Raw genomic sequence first — 26,394 nt, forward strand, 5'->3', positions numbered from 1 at the left:
CAACGAACCGTTCGAACGAACCGATTCAGAGGAAGTTCTTCGCGCTCTGTTTCTCCACCTCCTCGGATGCTGATTGGTCCAGCAGTAGTTCCTTGGACATCACAGCTTTGACTCAAATCTATTTATATTATTTATATATCTATCATATTATATTATATTATATATTTTTTTAAATATGAACAAACTAATAAATAAAATGTCTTTAATGCCATCGAAACAGTATTTTAAATCACCATATATTTAAAGGGCCACCATTCATTTGGACTTGTCCTGACAAACAGCGCCATCTCGTGAAAGTACAGCCTTTGAATCATATTAATAAATCCATTACCTGCTCAGTGCTTCAGTCTTTATGGGTAACAGTACATTTTCCAAACGGACGCGCGCGTCCCGTCACGTGACACGGTTGCGCAGTGACGTCAATCTGACATGGAGCCAGTGCTGGTGGCGGACGTTTGTTCAACCGGTTGAGATGGAGCAAAGTTTATTTTAACGACGGGAATATGACCTCAGATCCCGTTAAAACTGAGATCTAGAAACATTTCCCGTGATCATCAGACGGTAAGATGTAAGCGACACACGCGTTTAGAGGATAATATGGAGGATAAACAGCCGTGTTTTGATAGCGCGCTAAGCTTGTCTGACCGGTGACTGACTGCCCGTTAGACTGTGTGGCTGATGATGGCTTTGACAGCTGTTTGATGAGTGTACGTGATTAATAACGTGAAACGAATAAAAAGTGTCCATTATCGGTTTCAAAAGGATATATGCATTTAATTGACTTGTAAACATTCGTTTTTGTTGCTGCGACACCGTCAGTCAGAAACGCTACGTGACGTCACTTCTGTAATGCGCTCATTAGTATCATCATAATAACACGGTATAAAAGTACCATGGTACATGATATTTACGTACCGCGATATTTGTATGCTACACAAAGCTAAGGTTACTTCTAGGAATACAGTGGAACTGTTATATAATTTCTGTGGTATATGTCAAAGTACCTTGATATTACCATGTGATATCATCTCTAAGTTCTTTTGTGTGCTTTTGTAAGTGTATGAAATGTATTTTATTACAAAACTGTTAAGGCAAGACACCACAGGGTATAATGGTAACGGATAGCACTATACTTCTCCAGTTAATTATTCACGCTACATTAAAACTATTGTTTTATGTTACACGGTTTCTGCAATGTTATGTTTAAATATGCGTATTATACATTATCTAATTAAATGTGCACTTGTATACATTTCCAGAATGGGAATCTGAGTATTGCATAAAGCCATGTTCAAAATTCGTTTCATTTTGTTGATATATTAGAGGTTTTTATCTCTGTTTTTATCACTCAATAACTCAGAAAATACAGTCAACATTAAGAAAAAAATGAATTTTCACCTCGTTCTATGAATAAAATGTAATATAAACCATGTGATACAAACGCAAATGGACAATGTGTAATACAATTAATACGTAAAGGTTTATATCGGATGGAAGCAAAATAGACCAAAATCTCAAAATTGACCCGTGCATGAAAAAAACATTGTGGTGTCTTACCTTAACAGTAAAACCACAGTATGTGCTTAAAAATCTTCATAACTTTTAATGTGGCTAGCTAATCTCTGACAGCGTGCAGATGTGAGCTTTTAATGCGCTTGGAGGCATTAAAGATGGTTTAGACTGAGGAATATCAAACCTGTTATAATCACGACGAGTAATAGGAATGGACGACTTTTTATGTTCTCATTGGAGTTTGACAGCCTCAGTACCCATTAACATTCACTGTATCGGAAAGAGCAGAAAGAACATTTTCCTTTTGTGTGAAATAGATTAAAAGAAGGTCATACAGGTTTGGATTTGAAAGCGATGTGTGGATGTGAGTAAATAATGACAGGCCAGTGCAAATCAAGCCTTAATCTCGGTGTATCAGGACTTTCTCTCAGACAGTGGAGAGACTGATTCCCTGTAGTGGCTGAGAAACATGGTCTGTCCTTGGAGTTGCATCATCTGTAATCTGCCAAGGATTACCGGAGACTTCTGGAGGCTTCGGTTGTGAGATTAGCTGTTACCGCAGGGAGGTGTTGAAGACACAGCTACGACATACATCATCACACACCATTACTAGACGACATGCAGCACTGATCAGGGGTCAGGTGTGTCTATACTGTGCATTTACTGACAGATCAGCCAGAAGAAATCAGATCAGCCATTATAGAAAGAGTGTTTTGTTGAGATCGTCAACATGAAAGCATATCCGGTTTCGCTTAGAAATGTGACACATTACAGAAGGAAAATGGCTTGCGAATGTTGTATTATGACCTTTTCCCACTATTTACTATCGTCTCAGTTGACATGTTTTTTGTTATAATGAGACTTAACCCAATTAATTAATCGATTTACAGTCAAACCAAAAATTATTCCGACACCAGATATTATTTTTGATATTTTTTTGATACGCTATAGTTCATTTATGTAAGTGAGGAGAGCAAAATAATGTAAACTGTGACATATTATACCCAAATATTCTTCATACAGTGACTACCAGTAACATTTATTTACAAAATTAGGACCAAATATTACTCAGACACTTTGAGCTGATCATGTTTTGCTTGCGTGTTTTTTCTTTAATTGCTCGTGCGACCTTTTTACACACAGACTGAACAAAATGAAGCATTGCTTGGTGATTGGTTGAGCTAAACTGGTTTTATCTAATTGTGTAGTTAAATTTAACAGCTGACAGATATTCAACATAATTCATGTGTGAGACAGTCTAACAGAAGGACGGACAAAACCAGTCAAATATCATCTGAGTTATTGTCATATCTTAAAACCATTTTCTAAACTATAGCGAATAAACTGTGATAATGTGAGAAATGTTGAAGGTGTTTGAAAACATGTTGGTTTGACTGTATATGCTTATTTGTTTATTTCAGATTTGAGCCACAGTAAGTGCTTTTAATGGCCGCGTCATGAAGTCTCAACTTCAGATAACAGGTGAGCTAAAGTGATAATCTCTATTTTGTAATTGCAAGACTTCACAATTGTAATTTTGGGTTGTTGCACACATTTTAATGTAGCGCTTTCATATTGTTTTAAGACTGGATATTTGTTGTCATGTCTTCAGATTTGAATAGATCTGTGATTACATTTGTTGTCTTTTGGTTAGTTCTGTCCGCTAAGCTGCGGGACAGCAAGAAGAATTGGTTTGGGCCGAGTCCTTACGTGGAGGTGTGTGTGGACGGCCAGTCCAAGAAGACGGAGAAATGCACCAACACTCACAGTCCCAAGTGGAAACAGTCTCTCACTGTGTAAGAGAGACATATGTACTAAAACGAGTGACTCTTGCGTTACAGAGCTGATCCAGAATCAGTGTTTATTATCGTTATATTGTTTGGTTACACTTTACAATTCCGTTTGTTAACATTAGTTAAATACATTAGTTAACATGAACTAACAATGAAAAATAATGTTAATATCAACATTATACAAAATATCAGAATGGACTTCAGCTAAAGTGAACTAACAATGAATAGTTATATTTTTTATTAACTAACATAAACAAAGAGTACTAAATACTGTAACAAATGCATTGCTCATTGTTAGTTCATATTAGTTAATGCATAAACTAACGTGAACTAATGGGACCTTTTTGTGAAGTGTTGCCTATTGTTCTGATCTCTCTCTCCAAACTACATTATTAAAGTGTAATGACTATTGCAGTCAGTGTTATTCTAGTATTTTTGATATACCATTATAGTATTTATTCATAATTTTGAGTTAAATAATATTATTTATATTAAAGAAACTTTAATATTAAAGTTAATAATAAGTTTAGTAATTTATATACTTTTATATACTATATAGTTTTTTAACAAATTCTATTTAGCTTTAGAATTATTAGATTGCATTTATTTTAATTTGAGTAATTTTAGTACTTTAACAAACTTTTTTTCAGTTAGTTGCCAATAGTTTTTCATCTAATATTTATATATTATTTATATCTTGACTACTCGCTCAGTGCACTTAAGATTTTATAGATCATATAATACATGATTTATTGATACATAAAAGTGTAGTGATTTTTTTCTTCTTCTTTGGTATGTCTTATATATTCTCATTATTTTATTTTAAATAAAATGCATAAGCCAGATTATTGAATGTTAGCAGTTGAATTATGGAATATAAAAGTTTTAAGTCGGCTTTATTTCAATAATTTGTAATAGTTTTAGTTAACAGTAACATCCCTGCTCTGTTGATCATATTCCCTGCAGGATCGTCAGCCCTTTCAGCAAGTTAATCTTCCGTGTTTGGAGTCATCAGACACTTAAAGCCGACATTTTGCTGGGCATGGCCACTCTGGAGGTCAGCGAGACCTTAAAAGCCAACAATATGAAGAGTGAGTTTCCATGTTCTTCACTTTGTGAATCTCATTATTCAGGGTCAGGCCTGTTTAGTGTGTGTGTGTGTGTGTGTGTGTGTGTGTGTGTGTGTGTGTCTGTGTGTGTGTGCACTCAAGAGTCTGATAAAGAGAGAAGCAGGTGAACTGACTCATAGTATCAAACAAAAGGTTATTTCAGAGACTTTGGTCATGTGGGCATCATGTGACCACTCACCGCTGATGTGAATTACAGAACTGAAGATTGAGTTGAGGGTGTTGATTAGCCAGGTTAACATTTTCTTTTCCTGTGACCTGAAGTGATGCTGTGAGCTTGCTTAGTGAAGCCAATTTACCTTTCCTGGTCATCTGTGAACATGACTTGCCTGGTTTTAAGCTTTAAAAGCTTATATTTAATCTGCTTGATATTGCACTTTTGGTAAAACATGCTTCCAAGCCGTAATGATGTTGGTTTATTTGATAAATCATTTCAATCAATTCATGACTTGGTCTGAACGAGTCATTTCAGAAAATCCGGTTACACTTTATTTTAAGGTGTCGTTGTTACAGTGTAATTATATATTTAAGTACTGAGTAATATTAAGCAACTACATGTACTTACTATAGGGTTAGGGTAGGATTAGGTTAAGGGTTAATTGCATGTAATTAAGCATAATTGACTGTTATTACTATGGTAAGTACATGTAACATATGTAACAAGGACACTGTCAAATAAAGTGTTTAAGAAGCAATGCAAAAGCCATGGTCAGAAAGTGTTGGCATCAGGGTACTGCTTTTATGGGCTGTTAATATACATTTTTCAGTTCTGTAAGCAGTGTCATGTTGAAGATCATGTGTGTGTGTGTGTGTCTCAGTTTGTGAGGTTGTGCAGACGTTGCAGTTGAGTTCAGACCGAGTGCGATCGGAGGTGGTTGGAGAGATCTCGGTGTGTCTGGATGGACTGCAGATGGACCCCGACACTTTTGCTTCAGAGGAACAGAAGCACAGTGAGACTTTCTTTTTCTCTGGTGTTTTTTAGCAACGGTTGAGAGATTTAGATTATTTTGTAGAGCTGCACGATTAAGCGTTAAAAGCTGGCGATCTCCATTTAAACACCATACGCGACCTCATTCCTAAATGGCACCGATTCGCTTGTTTCTAATAAACCTTTGACAAAATTACACCGGAACATTCATGCCGATTCCGATATCTTAGAGAGCAGGATGGCCGATATAAAGCCGATATTTTTATTATATGCTTTATATTTATTTTAATCAATATTTTATAAATTTTAAATAAATTAGTAAACAAATCTTTAATCTTTAATCAAGGCAACTTCTTGAATCTGCAATCCTATTACAGTATTTTTCACAAATAAAGTAATTGTTTAAAAATATATGAATATGTGAATAAAAAGGAAGTAAACACTGTAACATTGGACTCAGTAATCTGGTAATATTGTGCGCACTGGTAATCATAGTGCTGGTGCTGGCACTGATCCAAAGAGCAGTTTTTCATATAGGTATGGTTATTTCTCTGTTACAAATATTCATATTATCACAAAAGTACTGGGATAAGTTTATAGTTCGGATATAAGCACTGATGTCTACGGAAGCGATCAAGATAGAATAAATCACCTTTTGAAAGTAAAATGGCACTATAAATAAGGTGGTGACAAGTGACTGTTTAAAATATATCTGTCCTTTAAATCATTTAATCAAGAGATTCGTTAAATAAAAACGCTGATTCATCCGGTAATGAAAAAAGTTCTTTATGAGTGAGTCATTGAATAATTTATTCAAAATTATTTTTATTTTTTTTATAATTCATTCAGATTAAATAAACATTTTAAATGGACTGCAGCAATTTACATTTTGTCAGAACTTCTAAAAAACATTACGTTATTTTGTTTAGTTGTTTGCTCAGAATCGTGGGAGAATCTTGATCTCTGTTTGAAACACACACATAAAAAAAGTGGCTCAGTTTATCCAGAGTCGTGCAGCTCTAATTCTTTGCTGTTTAAAATGTAGATTTGTCTAATGTTGTTGTTTCTCTGCAATCTCAGATTCGGCTGTAAATGGAGAATCCATACAGAACGGGGATGTAGCAGGGAGGTAAAGTAGAGATTACTCGACTCTACTGTGCAGTTTATGAAGGAATATTACCACATTATGTGCAGAAAGAGCTTGTATCTTTCTTTGCTTTTGTTTGAATTCTTGATTAAATTAGTTCTCGAGGGAAATATCTAGATTGCTCACTCAGTGCACTTGGCATTTTATAGATCATCATACTACAGGATTTATTAATACATAACAGTAGTGTGAAATATTTTCCTTCTTTAGTTTATATACTACGGAAGAGGATTAGGGCCAAGCAATAATAAAAAAATAAAACCATCTCGAGATTAAAGTCATTGTAATGCGAGATTAAACTCGTTAAATTTCGAGAGAAAAAAGTCGAAATACAATCTTGAGAATAAACTCATTAAATATCGAGAATAAAGTCGTTGTGTTTTGAGAAAAAACTCGTTAAATTTCGAGTAAAAAGTCGAAATACAATCTTGAGAATAAACTCATTACATTTCGAGAATAAAGTCGTTGTGTTTCGAGAAAAAACTCGTTAAATTTAGAGAAAAAGTCGAAATAATCGTGAGAATAAACTCATAAAATTTCGAGAATGAACGCGTTAAATTTTGAGATCGATTTGAGGCCACATTCATCCTAACATCGAGCCTACTGCATGCGTTTCAGCCATCGACGCGCGAGCGAGTGAGTGAATTTTGACTTCATGCATCTTGTTAATTATTGGTGACTTTGTATACCATGTGCGCTGCAATAGTGCTATATGCCGTGTCAATAGTTCCTAAATGGTCCAAGAACGAACCCTTTACTGACCTGGTTATAGCTCCACATTGCTTTCTTCGTATAGCCTAGCCTACACACAAATCTATTATAATGATTGTTGTACACAACGACTTTATTCTCGAAATTTAATGAGTTTATTCTCACGATTATTTCGACTTTTTTCTCGAAATTTAAAGAGTTTTTTCTCTCGAAACACGACTTTATTCTCGAAATTGAATGAGTTTATTCTTAAGATTGTATTTCGACTTTTTTCTCGAAATTTAACTAGTTTTTTCTCAAGATTGTATTTTGATTTTTTTTTCTCGAAATTTAACGAGTTTAATTTCGCATTATAATGACTTTAATCTCGAGATAGTTTTTAAAAAAATGTGTATTATTGCTTGGCCCTAATCCTCTTCCGTAGTATACTCATTTATTTAAACTCATTATTTTGGTTTAAATAATATGCATTAAAATATGGCCAGATTATTGAATGTTAGCGGTTGATTTGTGGAATATACATATCAAATTTTTTTTTTTTTACACCTATTGATGTTAAACAGATATTGTATAAGTTGAAAATCACACTTTGCAATAAGGTTTCATTTGTTAACATTAGTTAACATGAATTAACAATGAACAGTACTTCTGAAGCATTTATCTTAGCTAATGCTAATATCAATATTTAATAATACATTTCTAAGATCAAAATTTGTGTCTGTTAACATTAGCTAATGCACAGTGAACTAACGTGAATATGAATATTTTATTAAGTAACATAGACAAAGGTTAATAAATGCCGTCATGGTTAGTTTGTGTTAATTAATGCATGAACTAAAGTTAACAAATGAGACCTTATTGTAAAGTGTTACCGTTTGTGCTTTGCTATTTATTTTACGCTAATTGAATTTTGATCGTTGTCTCTGTTTGTTGTTGGTCTAGTCGAGATTCTTCCCCATCCAGTGACATCACTGATGAAGCGCCACTGCCCAATGGTCATGCAGTGGGAAGTACTGAGTCTTCCTCTCCATCCGCAGGGGCTCTGAGACCACCGCGTCCATCTCGACCTCAGAGACCGCCTCCTGCCTCGACACACAAACACACTTCCTCCACAGGTAGAGAACCTCATCAATAGGGGTGTAACAATATAGTGTCACATGTGTGATGCTATTTTATAGTCTCCTACAATATGTTTACATGCATCCAAGGTCAAAAAACACATTCATTTTCTCATAATATACACTGCAGCATCAGCTTTTTTATCACAGTGTCTGAAACGGTTGGATAAAGGATCCAGTCTCTCTAAACCCCACCTTTCCGTGAGCGGACTCTGCTCTGATTGGTCAGATGGCCCAGTCTGTTGTGATTGATCTACTCTGATTGGTCAGATGGCCCAGTTTGTTATGATTGGTTGATTGCTTACAGCGCGGGTCAGCGTAGACATTGTTCACTGGTATTGTTCAATGAAGACCACATTTGTTTCAAACCTTGTTTCTAGGTTTGTAACAGGAAGTGACACTGGAATTATTATCGACTCGTTTCATGCCGTTCAGAATAAAAAAAAATGTTGGGGGGGGCAGACAGAAACTCCATTTATCTGCACTTTGATCGGTAAGGGTGCTTTCACATCTGTAGTTCGGTTCATTTGGTCCAGACCAAGGGCGAAAAATTATACTTTGTAGCATTTTTCAGGCGTTTTGGTTCCTTTTCACACCACACTGATCGCTATGGTCCAAATCAGTTTATGAGTTGATAAAACAAACCAAAATGCAGTCACGTGACAACATCCACATCACTCGTTGGCCAGATGTGTCTTGAACGCATTTCCATAACTGCACTTCGATTGGTCAGAATTAACGTGCTGGAAAATTCCAACAGAACTCCCGAAAGTAAACAAAGAAATGGAAAATCCGGCAGACGACACGCCGATGTTCACTATGGAGAGACGACTGCGTGGGCTGTGTATCCCTGGTCATATTTTATTATATAGTTTGTCTACACCACTTTAGACAGACAATAATATTTGAGAATGAAGCGAGGATGAGGCTCGAAAATAACTCAAATAATTTCTATCAGGCGCCGCACCTCCTCACAACTCCACGTTTGTCCGTGAGCTGCCATGCTTAAAGTGCAACCTGTCAACAAACATTTCTCCTCATCCCATAATGCACAGCGCAGCTGACTACGGCAACTGGGTTAGTCCAAAAATGCGCAGTTGTTTGGCAGTTGGTTCTGTTCGAGGTCGGATCACGTTCTCACCACAAACTAACCGCTCCAGAGTTCGTTTCAAAGTGTACCGAGACCTCCTCACGCTTGTTTGGTCCGCTTTTGGTGCGCACTCGAGTGCGATTGCCGCATTCACACCAGCCCAAACGAACCGCACCAATGGGGAAAACAAACTCTAGTGTGATTCAACCGAACTAAATGAGGCAGGTGTGAAAGCACCCTAAAACTTTGCAGACCTGTTACATTCACAAACAGCTGTATTACACACTACATGAAAGGTCATATCTGAAAAATACCTATAAATACCTAATTTTTTTTTTTACCTATTGTTTTTTTTTTTAGCATCCTCTGCTGGCTCTACTCCCACACACGGCAGCAGAGCTCCCAGCCCGGAGGCGTCTCCACGAGTGTGTGTGAACGGAGAAACGGAGAGTCAGGGGTCAAGCTCAGGTTCAGGGTCAAATCAGGCCCCCAGTGCCAGTCCAACACCACCCGTAGCTTCGCTAATCAATAGCACCCCTCTTCCTCCTGGGTATGTGATATCAAAATACCCAATTTTCTAATTGACTTGCTATGTTAAGCTCACAGTGACAGAAAATGTTCTCATATGATGCCACTAATAAGAGCTTATGCTCCTGTTGCATGTCAGAATGAATAAATGAATGTAAATAAAGACACTTTATTATAATAATAATAAGCCTGTATGGATTTAGTCTGATATGTTTAATGGAATTTCTTTTTGTATGGTGTAGCTGGGAGCAGAGAATCGATCAGAACGGCCGCGTTTACTATGTGGATCATATTGAGAAAAGAACCACATGGGAAAGACCAGAGCCGCTACCACCGGGGTAAACCTTGATGCAGACGTGCTTTTATCTAAAGCAGAAATGTCAGGAAAAGCTCACTGATTTTAGTCATTATGCCCCTTTACTTAGTGAAGTTTGACAAGCTCCCAAACTTTCAAGAGCTTTTGAACACAGCATTTAAGCTGGTTTTCGATTAATATATTTTTTTTTGGTAACACTTTACAATAAGGCTCATTAGTTAACATTATTTAATGTATTAACTAACATGAGCTAACAATGAGCAATACATTTGTTACTACAGGTGAAACTCGAAAAATTTGAATATCGTGCAAAAGTTCATTTATTTCAGTAATTCAACTTAAAAGGTGAAACTAATATATACATGCAAAGTGAGATATTTCAAGCCTTTATTTGTTATAATTTTGATGATTATGGCTTACAGCTTATGAAAACCCTAAATTCAAAATCTCAAATTTTTTAAATGTTCATAAGCTGTAAGCCATAATCATCAAAATCATAACAAATAAAGGCTTGAAATATCTAAATTTGCATGTAATTTTCTATATAATATATTAGTTTCACCTTTTAAGTTGAATTACTGAAATAAATGAACTTTTGCACGATATTCTAATTTTTCGAGTTTTACCTGTATATTAGTTAATCTTTGTTAATGTTAATAAAAATCCAGCTGTTCATTGTTTGTTCATGCTAGTTCACAGTGAATTAACCAATGTTAACAAATACAACCTTTGCTTTTAATAATGTATTAGTTAATATTAATTTCAACATTTACTTGGATTACTATTACTATTCTTAGTTCATGTTAACTAAGGTAGTTAACTAATGTTAACTAATGGACTTTATTGTAAAGTGTTACTGACTTTTGGCTACTACTACTACTCATAATACTTATTATTATTTGTTTGTTGTTGTTAGTATCAGAAATCATCCAATGTCATGTGTGTAAATGTCCTTAATGAGCAGTTGTTTAGAGAATTGTGTGTGTTTGTGTGGTAGTTGGGAGCGTCGCTTGGACCCGATGGGCCGTGTGTACTATGTGGATCATATAATCAGAACCACCACATGGCAAAGACCCACACTAGAGTCGGTCCGAAACTACGAGGAGTGGCAGAACCAGCGCAGTCAGCTGCAGGGAGCCATGCACCGCTTCAACCAGAGATTCATCTATGGGGTGAGTAAACATTCAAGCAATTTTAAATGAACAAAAAGATACCAGGATTTCCTCTATGACCCGAGCTGAGGGTTTTTCATCTGTCCTTATTCCTCGTGTCTGCTCATCTCTTCAGCAGCAGGAACAGCTTGTGCCTGCAGCTAATAAAGAGTTTGACCCTCTGGGTCCTCTGCCGGCGGGATGGGGTGAGTCATTTTTATACTGCGGAAAGAGGAAATCACATTTTCCTCTCATAATAGAGTGGCTCACACTGTCTTTTCTTGAGCACATCATCCTCAACTTTCTGCTTGTGTGTTGTTTGGCTCACAGAGAAACGGACAGACAGTAATAGGAGGATGTATTTTGTTCATCATCCTACAAGATCCACACAATGGGAGGATCCTCGCACACAAGGGTGGGACACGATCAAAAATCACAAAAACTGCCACTTGTTTTAGTATTTTTCGTTTTTTATTAGAGCCGCACAATTAGTTGTCAAAAGATAGCGATCTCGATTCAAACACCCACGCGATCTTATTCCTAAATGACAGCGATTCGCCTCTGTCTATTAAACCTTTGACAAAATCATACCAGAGCATGTTTAGGTATGAAACGGCTTCACAAACAGTCTTTTCTACCACACAGTGTAAAAGTTTATATTTCAGATATAAACACAGATATAAGTAGAACAGATAAACATGTATAAATAGAGCAAATCACCTTTTGGAAGTAACATGATGCTTCAAAAAATTACGCCAGTAGGTGGCGGCAAGTGACTGTTAAAAATGTATTTGTCATTGAATCATTCACTCAAACATATTTAATTGTTTTTATTTAATTACATTAAATAGACTGCAGAAATTAATATTTTGTAAGAACCTCTAGTAATTTACATGTTATTTTATTTAGTTGTCTGTTCAGAATCGTGGGAGAATCAAGATCTCTATTTAAAACAAAAAAATTGTGATTCTCAATTCATCCACAATTGTATTTTTTTTAATTCATATTTCGGTTTAGCTGTTATTTTTATGTTTTCAGTTTTTAATTTTAGTATTTTTGTTTTTGATATGTGCTTTTGTTATTTTTATATCACTAATTAAATAATAATAAATTTTTATTTCAGTTTTAGTTTTTATTTAGTTTAGTTATTTGAGTTAGTAATTTTTGTTCCTCATCTTAAAACTATTTCAGTTTTCAACATTTCAAATTTTTTCATTCAGTTTTAAGTTTTTTTTATCTAATATTTATATAAATAAAAAAAAGTCAGCTTTTTTTTTTTATCAACAAAAATGTTTTAATAGTTTTGGTTAACGACAATAACCCTGAACACAGCTAAATCACCTCCCTTCTATATGATTTTATTATTTGATGTAAAACAGAATAAGCAAGGAGCATTACTGCTTGAATGAAATGTTTTTGTTTGTCAGGTTGTTGAATGAGAAGCCTTTGCCGGAGGGTTGGGAGATGAGGTTTACGGTGGACGGGATTCCCTATTTCGTCGATCACAACAGGAAAACGACGACATATATCGACCCTCGTACAGGAAAATCCTCCCTGTAAGCCCTTTTAATAGCTTAATATATGAAGAGAAGGTCTTTTGTGACCTCCTCTGTCCCTGTGTTTGCAGATGTTCATAATGAAAGCATAGACAGTGTTGTTCCTGTCTTAGGATACAAATATGTTCACTTTGAAATAGAAATATGTCACATAAGTCAAATGCGGTTTAATGCAATTAAAGGTTAAATGATGTTTCATGTTGTTTTTTAACGATATCATCTGGTTTTGGTGCAGTTTTACAGTCTGTTTCTGTGTTTGTGAACCTGCAGTGAGAACGGCCCTCAGATCACATACGTACGAGACTTTAAAGCCAAAGTGCACTATTTCCGCTTCTGGTGTCAGGTAAGACCGAGTGACTTCAGTTACTAACTCTATTTTTTTAGTCGCTTTGACACTAAATCTTCAGAAAATGATCTGGATTTTGTTAAAAACCTGCTATTGTTCTTTCATTAGGGTTATAAATGTTTCATTCAAATTTTGTATTACTTCGGTTTAATCAGCAAAACACACCATAATGATTGAACACAGAATAAATGATGTCATTTTAATTATTGGTAATTCAATAGCAGACGATGCAAGAAACTTGTTGCAGTAATGTCAGTGAAGATTGTTTAAAAATGCGATTTGTTTTTAAATAATGTAATATATATAATTAATTTTCATATATATATATATATATATACAGTACAGGCCAAAAGTTTGGACACATTACTGTTTTTAATGTTTTTGAAAGAAGCTTCTTCTGCTCATCAAGCCTGCATTTATTTGATCAAAAATACAGAAAAAAATGTAATATTGTGATATATTATTACAATTTAAAATAATTGGTTTTCAATTTATTATACTTTAAATGATCATTTATTCCTGTGATGCAAAGCTGAATTTTCAGGATCATTACTCCAGTCTTCAGTGTCACATGTGACATCCAGTCTATCACATGATCCTTTAGAAATCATTCTAATATGATGATTTATTATGAGTGTTGGACACAGTTCTGCTGACTAATATATTTGATGAATAAAAGGTTCAAAAGAACTGCATTTATTCAAAATAAAAAAATATTTTCTAATAATATAAATCTTCTTTACTATCACTTTTTATCAGTTTAACACATCCTTGCTGAATAAAAGTATTGATTTATTTCAAAAAAAAGAAAGAAAAATAATTACTGACCCCAAATGACTGACCAGTAGTGTATATTGTTGTTACAAAAGATTTCTATTTTTTAAAACATTTTCTTTTTTCTTTTTAACTTTTTATTAATCAAAGTATCCTTAAAAAGTATCACAGGTTATGAAAAACTATTAAGCAGCAGAACTGTTTCCAACTTTGATAATGAATCATCATATTAGAATGATTTCTAAAGGATCATGTGATAGACTTGATAGATAGTAATGATCCTGAAAATTCAGCTTTGCATCACAGAAATAAATGATAATTTAAAGTATAATAAATTGAAAACCAATTATTTTAAATTGTAATAATATATCACAATATTTTTTTTAAATCTGTATTTTTGATCAAATAAATGCAGGCTTGATGAGCAGAAGAAACTTCTTTCAAAAACATTAAAAATAGTAATGTGGCCAAACTTTTGGCCTGTACTGTATATATATATATATATTACAGGGCAATATTTGCACATGTGATTGATTGATTTAAATGATCCTTTTATCCATAGCAACTAGCAATGCCTCAGCACATTAAGATCCACGTCAGTCGCAAAACACTGTTCGAGGACTCATTTCAACAGGTGAATTATATTTTTTATATTTGACAAGTCAATTCTGGTTTACGTGTGTCATCATGTGGCATGTAGAAAGAAGTTAAATATTTGTAATTTGATCTGTTTAGATTATGAGTTGCCATCCACAAGATCTGAGACGGAGATTGTGGATTATTTTCCCAGGGGAGGAGGGTCTTGATTACGGAGGCGTGGCGAGGTATATTACATAAATTACAGGAAGTGATGACTTGAGTTGGTATATGCGCACACGCACAGTAATGTTGTGTGTATCTGTCATAGGGAATGGTTCTTCCTGCTCTCCCACGAGGTCTTGAACCCCATGTACTGTCTGTTCGAGTATGCCGGCAAAGACAACTACTGCCTGCAGATTAACCCCGCGTCCTCCATCAACCCCGACCACCTCAAGTACTTCAAGTTCATTGGCCGGTTCATTGCAATGGTATGACGCTTGGGTCATGTTGATGACCAAATAACTAATGCCTGTACTGGACAGACTGACGGATCATAGTTTGGAATTCAATTAAAACTTCTCTCTCTCTCATAGGCTCTCTTTCATGGAAAGTTCATAGACACCGGCTTCTCTTTGCCCTTTTATAAGCGCATCCTGAATAAACCTCTGGCTCTGAAAGACCTGGAGTCCATCGACCCGGAGTTTTACAACTCGCTCATCTGGATCAAGTGAGTCTGGATGAGTTGAATGAGTTACAGAGATGATAAGAAACATGAGGAAGGGCTTGGGGGTTAAAATTGTGAAAATAAGGGATAGGAGTGATAAGAAAATGAACAATCCCAGTGACTGACGGGATTCTTTACGAAACAAAAACAGTGCTGCTTGTTATGATGTGTTTTTGTATGTAATTTGACAATGGTTGGATATAATGATGTTTTTTTTTCTATAGGGATAATAATATAGAGGAATGTTGCTTGGAGATGTTTTTCTCGGTGGATAAGGAGATTCTGGGAGAGGTCACCACTCATGAACTCAAACCCGATGGAGGAAACATTCAGGTGACCGAGGAAAATAAAGAGGAGTACATCAGGTAGGAAATCTCATTCATAGTGCACAGATTAATTATATTATGTAAATATATAAATAATAATTTAATATATCTTACCTCGAATATTAAAGATGAAGTGCTACTCACAGGCTATTTAAAGCATCCTAGTGTTAAATGTTGTACTTATTCACCAGTTCTTTATTCACCCTAGCACTGCAAACAAGCTGATGATTTTGGAGATATGACCCAAAAGTGACTATATATATATAAATATTGTTAGCCTCTAGTACTGTAAAAATATCTAATGAAAATTCTAAGTATTGATTCATTTTCTCTCTTCTTCAGCATATTTTGAAAATAATTTTCAAATAAGTAACTATTTTGCACCAAAGTAATCAAAATAATTCAAAATTTCAGATTGCATTGCATTGCATCGCATCATTTTGTAAAGAATCTTTTCGCAGAGCAAATAGTTACACCCCTATTAGCTCTAATATCAGTGACTTCAATATTAATTAATAATGATGAAATCAACTGTGTGGCAGGTTGGTTGCTGAGTGGAGGTTGTCCAGAGGGGTTGAGGAACAAACTCAGGCGTTCCTCGAGGGCTTTAATGAGGTCTTGCCACAGCAGTACCTGCAATACTTTGATGCCAAGGAACTGGAGGTACAAACTACAACTCTTAATGTTCAAAGGCTTTTTTTGTGAATCATGGATAGTCGATGGGCACATTTAATCATTTAGCAGATGCTTTTATCCAAAGCGACTTACAAATGAGGAGAGCAATAGAAGCAATTAAAGGGGTGGTATAATGCCCTTTTCACAAGATGTAAAATAAGTCTCTGATGTCCCCAGAGTGTGTGTGAAGTTCTAGCTCAAAATACCCCACAGATATTTTTATACAGCATGTTAAAGTTGTCAATTTTTGAGGGTGAGCAAAAATGCACCGTTTTTGTGTCTGTCCCTTTAAATGCAAATGAGCTGCTGCTCCCGGCACAGAGGGCGGAGCTTCAACAACTTGCACTCACACAGGCTTACAATGAAAATGTTATGTTCAAACCGGAGTCAGAAAGATGACTCAATGACTCAATTCAATTTCTTTAAAAGCAAATATCTCCCTTTGCTTTAGACTTTGAGCGTTGTAACTTTGCAGATGTTGTTTATGCTCAAACAGCAACATTACACACTAGCTAAAGTTAGACAAATGAAATCATAATCAACCACTCCATTAACCTAACAATAGGACAACAATATGCAAGTGCTGTGACCCTTTTTAGTTTAGTCTAATGCAGTATATGAAATTTAAAAAAAATTGATATTGAATAGAAGAGAAGAGAAAAAGAAAAGAAAGTGTTTGTATTAATGGATCAAGTGTTGCCAAAAAAGATGCAGGCAGTCTTTAGCTGTTGTTTGGGAAGTCATGGTGCATTATAGTTTACACTACAGATGTGATTTGACCATATGCATCTCTGACCTCCAGATGGCACAAGAAAGATGCATTCGACTGTTTTTAGTGTTGACACTCATGTTATTATCAGGTCTAAATAAGGCCACAGTTTCTCTACATGTCTTCTGTATATTCTGATCCTGTAATTGTGGTGTAGGTGATGCTGTGTGGGATGCAGGAGATCGATCTGGGTGACTGGCAGAGGAGCACCATCTACAGACACTATGCTCGCAGCAGCAAACAGATCGTCTGGTTCTGGCAGGTTAGATCTCACACTACAACACAAATCAAATCAAACCCACATGATCATAAATGTGGAGATGCTGCCATATTGGTGTCTGTGTTCCATCACCTTTTCTCTGTCTGTGTTTAGTTTGTGAAGGAGATCGACAATGAGAAGCGTATGCGACTCCTGCAGTTTGTAACCGGCACGTGTCGACTACCTGTCGGGGGATTCGCTGATCTTATGGGTAAGTGTCATGCCAAACCATAGATGATATGTGACCCTGGATCACAAAACCAGTCTCGAGTCGCACGGGTATATTTGTGGCAATAGCCAACAATTCATTGTAGGGGTCAAAATTATAGATTTTTCTTTTATGCCAAAAATCATTAGGATATTACGTAAAGATCATGTTCCATGAAGATATTTAGTAAATTTCCTACCGTAAATATATAAAACATTTATTTTTGTGAGTGAATGCAACACAATCGCCAACATAAATGAACAACTTTAAAGGAGATTTCTCAATGTTTCGAATTTTTTGCATCCTCAGATTCCAGATTTTCAATAGTTGTATATCGGCCAAATATTGTCCTTTCCTAACAATCCCACACATCAATGGAAAGCTTATTTATTTATCTTTCATGTGATGTATAAATCTCAATTTCAAAAAATTGACCCATGTGACTGGTTTTGTGGCCCAGGGTCACATATATTAAAATATTAATAGTTTAATATGAATTACATTTATTTCAGTTTTTATTATATTCTAAGTAATAAAGTACTAAATTATAGTACTAAATCCAAAAACATAAAAATACATGTTCATTACAAACATTATCGACACATTCCATGGTTTTAATTTGAGTACAATTTTCTGAAAACTCAAAGAAAGATAATGTTTAATTAATAAAAAATGAAAATGAGGGTGAGTAAATGATGATGAAATGTGATTTATTATATATTTTTTTTTATCTTTTGTATAATCTGAATTTGAATATATAGTGTAATATATGAAGATTTCAGATGCAAACACCATGTCCGTCTCACATATTTTCTTTTAAATTAGATTTTTTTTGTATCATAATTTTTTTTTTTATGTTTAGGTTCAGTAATTTTACTTGAATGGCAATGAAAAGGTTATTAGGCAGTTATTGAAATGCCTTGTTTTAAAAAATGTCACTAGTCAATTCATTGGTATTTAACTAAATTGATTGTCCATGTGAAAACCCGTCCGTCTGGTTTTGCTTGTGGTGTAATAGAGCTGTTCTTCTGTCAGGGTTACAGCGGCACACCAAACACTGGTGTGTTCACATGCTACTCGCAAAATCCTGTGCCACTGCAACTATAGGGGCTTTCACACCGGGTAGTTCTAGGAACTCAGTTATGGGATCTAGCCACCAGGGTGTTTCCCGGAGAACTAATGGTTCCCTTAGGAACATTTTCCTGGTTGCATTCGCACCGCCAATAGAAACTGTGAAGTGACGTAAGCCGTGTTGTTGTTGTGATTTTCAATTCTCTGTGTTCATTAGTTTACAATCCGTCTAAAACGTTATTAGATAGAACTGTTATACATAGAAAGTAGACAGTATATGAGTAGATGTGGCTTTCCTGTAGCTCAAACAGTAGAGCGTTGGTGCTTGCAACGCCAAGGTCATGGGTTCGATTCCCAGGGAAAGCAAGAACGGACAAGAATGCAAATGTGTACCTTGAAATGCAATGTAAGTCGCTTTGGATAAAAGCGTCTGCCAAATGCATAAATGTAAATATAAACGTAAATATGAAAAATTAATAGTGTTTGCTGCATTGTTGATGTCCAGTGTTGCTGAGCACAAATATATAATCATGTTTGGCTTAGTCCCTTCAAAGTGGCGTTGGATTTTCTCCTTAGCGTAAAGGTTGAGAGGTCCATCTATCACGGTTTTCCATGTTCGTAGAGTTAGTTTGTGGAGTAAAAATATGACTTTAAAAAAAAAAAAAAAAATTATGGCGGGTGCTGGTGTTTCGAGTACGTTTCGAGCCAATCAGCGTTCACTAACGTCACTGGTAGTTCCTATAGTGCTGGTTTAGACCGACTCTGAAGTAGGAGCTAAATTAGTTCCTAGAACTAAAATCATTCCTAGTTCCTGCAGTGCGAACACGCCAAAATCCGGGAACTTCCACCAATAGTTCTAGGAACTATGAAAAGGTTCAAGGTCTTGGAATGGTCTTACACCGTGTCCTAACCAGACACGATGCGATAAGATTCCAGCGACAAATAATTTGTCCACACTAGACGCAACTGCGAGATGCATCAAAATCAATTCAAACCCAGCGTGTGGGTGGAGTCAGCCAATCAGAACAGTGTGTGGGCGGAGTCAGCCAATCAGAACAGCGTGTGGGCGGAGTCAGCCAATCAGAACAGCGTGTGGGTGGAGTCAGCCAATCAGAACAGCGTGTGGGTGGAGTCAGCCAATCAGAACAGCGTGTGGGTGGAGTCAGCCAATCAGAACAGTGTGTGGGCGGAGTCAGCCAATCAGAACAGCGTGTGGGTGGAGTCAGCCAATCAGAACAGCGTGTGGGTGGAGTCAGCCAATCAGAACAGCGTGTGGGTGGAGTCAGCCAATCAGAACAGCATGTAGGTGGAGTCAGCCAATCAGAACAGCATGTGGGTGGAGTCAGCCAATCAGAACAGTGTGTGGGCGGAGTCTCGCGGCACTAGAGAGTGATCTTGAAGGCACTCGCAAGAAAATGGATAAGTCGCTACATAATCAAATTCACAAATATTACACCATTTAAACATTATTCAAATACATAGGCTACTGAGTTACTAAAACAATCTTTGTCAAAGAATACACACATGTATCCAATTGTTTAATTTCAAGATCTGAGGTGAATTATCTATTGTTGCTTTTACAGCTACAAAGCTGGAGCACTAAATGATATTCAAAGTCACATTACATGCTTTTAACATTAAATAAAGCACATAAACAGTGCCTGCGATCATCATTGCCACACTTTTGTCGCGTCGCATGTAGTGAGGACACGGTGTTAGAAAGGTTGACCACGTTTCCTTTTGCCACTGAAACTACTACAGATTCATCCATTTCATTATAATCCTCCATCTTGTTTAAAAATCTCTTGAAACAGGATAAAAAACTTGCAGCTCGACAACTGAAAGCCGGTTCAATACGCACTGTGTCATTCATCCTGAGATCATGTGATTTGATTCGCGTCTTGTGATTGGTTCTGTGAATTTAGAGGTGGCAAAGGGAAGTGGCATTTAGAGGTTTCTGCCAACAAACCCGTTTTTCTGAATGAGTTAAGGCTGGGATTTAGCGAGTTTAAAGCTAAAGTATTTGATGAGCGTACACTATGTGCGGAGAGCATTTGCTCAATATCATTATCTAATTTCTGATGGAGGTGGCGTCTAGTTAGCCTGGTAATACCAAACTCTGCTACTTCGCTTTGCTTCGTAGACAGAGTCTGGAATGGCATAATAGAGAAGTGTTTTCTCTCGCGCGGGGGGGCGCTTGTCTGAAGTTTAAAATCATTGGTTACCCGTAAGCCAATCACATAATGTTTGGTTATGGCGTGTGTTATGCGCATGCTCAGCCGCATCTAACTTCCACTGTAAACACACGTATGATGCGAAAACAAAAACCATCGAGCGAAACACCGGAGTGAACATGGCTGTGAACGACTTCTGCAGATTATGTGAAGTAAATCTATGCATCCAGGGTACAATCAGCGTCTACGTCACGGCTCTCACGCCGCCCTCTGTTCGTTGATTGGCCCGGCTGTTTTCAGGCCGGAGGAAAACGGAAAGCTATGACGCTGTCTCAGACTGAGTACAGAAGCGAAATAAAATTGAGCGGAAGTAGGAAGTCTGACGTAGTCAGGCTAGTGTCTAGTGGCTTTTGCATTTGAAGTCTTCATATACAGTCATTTGAAAAACATCAGTCAGTTAACACACCTGTGTGAAGTCGGCAAAACAGTCTTAATCGTTTGTGATGGTTTGTAAAATGTTTTGCTTGTGCTGCTTCAGTTTTTTAGTTATTAAAAATAATAATTATGTCATTCTTAGGTCACTCAGTTTCTCATATGCTCCAAATTCACCCAAAATAGGCTCAACCTTTTGTGCCTTTATGTGTGATTGGAAACCAGGGTTTCCCAAACTGGGTTTTTGAGGAAACTGTAGAGGGTTTGTGATGGAAATGCCTTAACTTGTTGGTTTAAACGCAATTCCAGTCCTTTCTATTGCACTTTAAAGAATATGTTTATTGATCAGAGTGTATGTTTTATTCCTGTAGGGAGCAATGGGCCGCAGAAGTTCTGTATTGAGAAAGTGGGAAAAGAAAACTGGCTGCCGAGGAGCCACACATGGTAAGATCAGAAATCAAATTTCATTATCATAATGTACAGTATGAAGGCCTGTTCTTCTCACTAATTAGTTTTGTGCAATAAAGCAGCAGATACAATCTGTATTGCATTAATGCACATAAATGACCAGTGTGCAGTTCATTCACTTACACATCATTTACTATCCTCAAGCTAAAAATATACATTCTTATAGGTAGGGCTGTGCGATATAGCTAAAAAAATTATCACGATATAATGTTTCATATCGTTCGGTATCGATAATTATTGACATTTTTTTAGAACCTTTTTTTTTTTAAGACAAGTAGAAAAGTTTGAATTTAAACCACTGTTTTTTATTTTATTTATCCACATTAAGGCAAACAACTAATTATTTTAGTTTTAGCAGTCAAAAATAAAATGTAAAAAAAATATCTTCTTTATGTCTTACATTAAGATAAAAAAGTAAGTGTTAAAGAAACTCTTGAACTTAAAATGTTATAAAATGTGTGCAAAGTGCAATATAAAAGTGTAAACGTAGAAGAATCAAGGCAAACTTTGAGGTAGATCAACATCTGTAATAAGCAGGGGTGTAATGGTTCACAAAATTCACGGTTCCTTACGACACAGTGGTGTCACGGTTAGGTACATTTTGAGATACAGCAAAAAGAAAGAAATGCCAAAGAAATTTCCTTGATTTAAAAAAAAAAATTTATTAAAAAGAAAAGTTATTTTTAAATAAGTCTGAGTTTTCCCTACATCTTGAAATGTTTACTTTTATAAATGGGGGTAATATATTTGAAGGATGAACAAATGTGTTTTGGTCATCACATTAAAAATAACATTTAAATATGATAATATTTGAGTTTTGAAGTGCTGGAAAAAGATGTGTGATGTACTTGAAAGCATTTTACTATTCCTGCCAAACATGGTTACAGTGAGTGTTACTACAGTACATTAAATCCATATACAATGAATGTTGCTGATCTATGGACTTAAATATTAGTTCATTCATGGCACAATATTTCTCCTGGTTTCCACGTCAGCGCAGTTTGATCCGTTAATAACGGAGAAATTTGAATGTTTCTCACTCGATCTCACGCTGATGTTATTACTTCAGTGGCGAATTCAAATGCTTTCTTTACCGGATCTCTTAGCGCTGTGTAATAACAGTGTCGCTTGATCAAGATCGGCTCGCGCTGCACTGACATTGATGGTCCAAACTGATAAACGGTCCGTGGAGCACAAAATAATAACGCAGTTTCGTTCCGCTTTCATTCCGCTTGCCATTTGATGTCGGGCGACGTTATGGTGGTCGCGCGTGCATTTGAATGAAAATATTGAGCGCTATATCGAACATTTTTTATATCGTTACTGACAATGGTGTACCGTCGATAAATACCGATACCGTTTTATCGCCCAGCCCTACTTATAGGTAATAATACAGTCAAACCAACATGTATTCAAACACCTTCAACATTTCTCACATTATCACAGTTTATTCGCTATAGTTTAGAAAATGGTTTTAAGATATGACAATAACTCAGTTGATATTTGACTGGTTTTGTCCGTCCTTCTGTTAGACTGTCTCACACATGAATTATGTTGAATATCTGTCAGCTGTTAAATTTAACTACACAATTACATAATACCAGTTTAGCTCAACCAATCACCAAGCAATGCTTCATTTTGTTCAGTCTGTGTGTAAAAAGAGCATTAGCAATTAAAGACAAAACACGCAAGCAAAACATGATCAGCTCAAAGTGTCTGAGTAATATTTGGTCACAAATTTGTATAATTTTTGAGTATAATATGTCACAGTTTACTTTATTTTGCTCTCCTCACTTACAGAAATTAACTATAGTGTCCTGCACACACTAGTAAAAACATATAAAAAATTATATTTCAATTTTGAATAATTTCCGGTTCGACTGTAAACGACCAGTGTGCAATTCATTCACTTCACAATCAAGATTAAATCATTTACTATCCTCAAGCAAAAAAATATAGCATTCTTATAATATATAAAACACAAGTTTAACAGTGTTTGTGTTATTGTCCCCCCCCCCTCCCCCCAGCTTCAACCGTCTGGATCTGCCGCCCTATAAAAGCTACGAGCAGTTGAAGGAGAAGCTGCTGTTTGCCATCGAGGAAACTGAAGGCTTCGGTCAAGAGTGATGCATGCGCACGACATCGCCTTCACGACACCTTTACCATGACGACACACATCAGCTTTCTCCATCATATCAAGAGCTGCCGCTGCTACTTCAAAACCAGGAATGAGTGATAAACAGTGTTTTGTGGAAAGGAAATCTGCTTCCATTTCCCGTTTTCTGATTTATGCTGCCTTACTCAATGATCATTGGCCAGACATCGGCTCACTCTCTATGCACACTGTGATCCTGACCGCCGCTCGTCTCGTCTCTAGCGATGCACATGCAACAGACTCTGATGTTTATCTTTTCCTCTGCGACTTGAAGTGTGAGTGTGTGCATGGTGTGTGTCTGAGTGAGTCTCTTCTGTTGCGTGTGCATGCGAGGAGGAGTTCAGGCAAGTTACACTTTCATTACTTTTTTATTGCCAGTGCACAATTGCACCTGAATCCTTTTTTCTTTTAGATGTGGTAAACACCAGTTAAAAAGAAAGGTTTGCACTTTATTAGAGGAAAAAAAATAGTTATATTTCATCTCAGAATCAAAAGAAATTAGAAATATTGCATGAAAGCGTGCAATTTTTTAGTTTTTACACATCGAAATTGACTCGTAATGCAGGAAAATCTCATTCTTATTGCTGTAACACTTGCTGTAAAGGATAGGCTTCATGTTTTTTTAATGCAAAGTGTAATTTTGAAGTGAGCTGTGACCTGGAAATGCCTACATTGAGAGTATGTATATGCATGTGTGGTTGGGTTCACATACAAGCAATAGTCCCATCAAACCATCTAATCATTTCATCTTCATACGCCACTATTAAATATTCACTTTCCCACCAATCATGAGTTCACAATCCACACGACTAATGTCATATAATGTTAGCTGATTTTAGTGTGGTCGAGTTCACAGCCTTTTATATCTTAAAAAAATAACGTTGTTCACCAAAATCACTAATTTCGTGCAAAAATGTGCTTTATTTTGGACAAGAATAAAGTGTGTTTGTGCCGTAGAGACGTTATGCCGAAGATTTAGTCCCTGACCTCATGGATATTCTGTGCGTTTCAAAGACTTCTCTTCTTATTCATATGCAAAACACAAAACCAGGACTGTAAATACTAATGTACAAAGAATAACTTATGATCATAACAGATTTAGAGGGATTTGAACAAGCAAAGCAGTTTTTGTGTGTGTGTGTGTGTGTGTGTGTGTGTGTGTGTGTTCACTTTAGCACAGATTCATCTTTTCTTTTCCAGAACATGATTTTGATTTATTTGCACAGTTGTTCTCCTCAGTAAATCATCCGAAACAGACTCTTCTATACAGGGCACTTTATACCAGATCGTGTGGGTTATAATTAACTGACAAATAAAGGTCAAGGTTCATGTTTCATGTCTTAAAGCATTTTGTAGCTCTGAATAAATGTAAAGGCTGACCTCTTTATTTTCTTAACACTGTACATCATGTATTGATTAGCCTGCTATCTATAACACATTAACATTGAAGTCAAGCTGTGTTTAATGATTTGGATTATATTTATTTTTCTTAAGTGAATGTGTACAGTTGAATGATTAATATAAAGATACCAATTTATTCTCAGCTGAAGAAATAAAAAAAAATAAAAGTAAAAAAAGTGCATTGCTTCTTTTCTTCTTATTTAATCTGTACGTTTTAAGATGAACATTTTGCTAAAGTACATTTATAAATACAAAAAACGAGACATGCTTTTGATTCTCAAGTTTGTTCTGTGGTTTTTCTGCATTTCATTATTATATTATAATTACGACAAAAATATTACATTATTGATTTATTAATTAAATTGTTTCATTGGTTTTAGTACAAAATGTCGAGTTAAAACACAACAGTTCACACAAATACAGTTTAAAAGATTAAAAGGCTACACAGATTATATAAATAAATAATAAAAAGGGCCTAAAAGATAAACACTTCAGATCTTGAGCTACAAATAATAACTTGTGACATCCAATGACATGTGATTCATCTAAATAAAATTTTTAATGAGTTCACACATACACCACACACACACATACACCACTTATATTATATATCCTTATCCTTCATATTTTGACTTTTTTCTTTCTTTTATAAAGTATTACTGCTGGAAATCTATAACTATTCCTAAAAGTATTGTCTGGACCTCAGCTGGAAATGAAATATGGAGGCTGGACTTTAATTGAACACCCCTGATACACAGGGAAACACTGTAGACGGTTTACCATTGCATTATACATAAAAGCAGTGCATTGCCATATTATTCACAATGAAAAACAGTAAAAAGACATTTGATCACAAAATTATTATATTATATATAATATAAGTTATAAAATAAATAAATATATATGTATATATACACTACCGTTCAAAAGTTCGGGGTCAGTAAGATTTTTTATTTAATTTTTGGGGGAAAGAAATAAAATAAATCAATACTTTTATTCATCAAGGATGAGTTAAACTGATCAAAAGTTACAGTAAAGACATGTATAATGTTAGAA

General features: G+C 35.8%; 1 protein-coding gene and 1 long non-coding RNA gene across 3 annotated transcripts; both read left to right on the forward strand.

Annotated features, from left to right (window-relative positions):
• The first annotated feature begins 403 nt into the window (after positions 1–403).
• On the forward strand, positions 404–25,514 carry itcha (itchy E3 ubiquitin protein ligase a). 2 transcript variants are annotated; one of them, XM_082136377.1, is made up of 24 exons: positions 404–561; positions 2,934–2,994; positions 3,167–3,308; positions 4,272–4,396; positions 5,251–5,382; positions 6,441–6,489; positions 8,161–8,333; positions 9,787–9,976; positions 10,197–10,292; positions 11,268–11,442; positions 11,558–11,627; positions 11,752–11,836; positions 12,849–12,977; positions 13,248–13,320; positions 14,660–14,731; positions 14,833–14,921; positions 15,005–15,164; positions 15,270–15,403; positions 15,625–15,765; positions 16,269–16,389; positions 17,328–17,432; positions 17,544–17,640; positions 21,686–21,758; positions 23,810–25,514. In XM_082136377.1, exons 2-24 carry the CDS (start codon positions 2,970–2,972, stop codon positions 23,907–23,909), a joined length of 2,556 nt encoding a protein of 851 aa, XP_081992503.1. In that variant the 5' UTR covers positions 404–561; positions 2,934–2,969; the 3' UTR covers positions 23,910–25,514. The 2 variants fall into 2 exon arrangements, with proteins under 2 accessions (XP_081992503.1, XP_081992504.1); XM_082136378.1 differs by having other exon boundaries at positions 11,561–11,627.
• LOC309474202 lies at positions 21,766–23,323 on the forward strand. Its single transcript, XR_014197237.1, has 2 exons — positions 21,766–21,948; positions 23,167–23,323. It is a non-coding gene; the product is annotated as an uncharacterized lncRNA (long non-coding RNA).
• Positions 25,515–26,394: the final 880 nt, after the last annotated feature.

The sequence above is a fragment of the Leuciscus leuciscus genome, assembly GCF_965113295.1.
Source record: "Leuciscus leuciscus genome assembly, chromosome: 14".
Classification (NCBI taxonomy): Eukaryota; Metazoa; Chordata; class Actinopteri; order Cypriniformes; family Leuciscidae; genus Leuciscus; species Leuciscus leuciscus.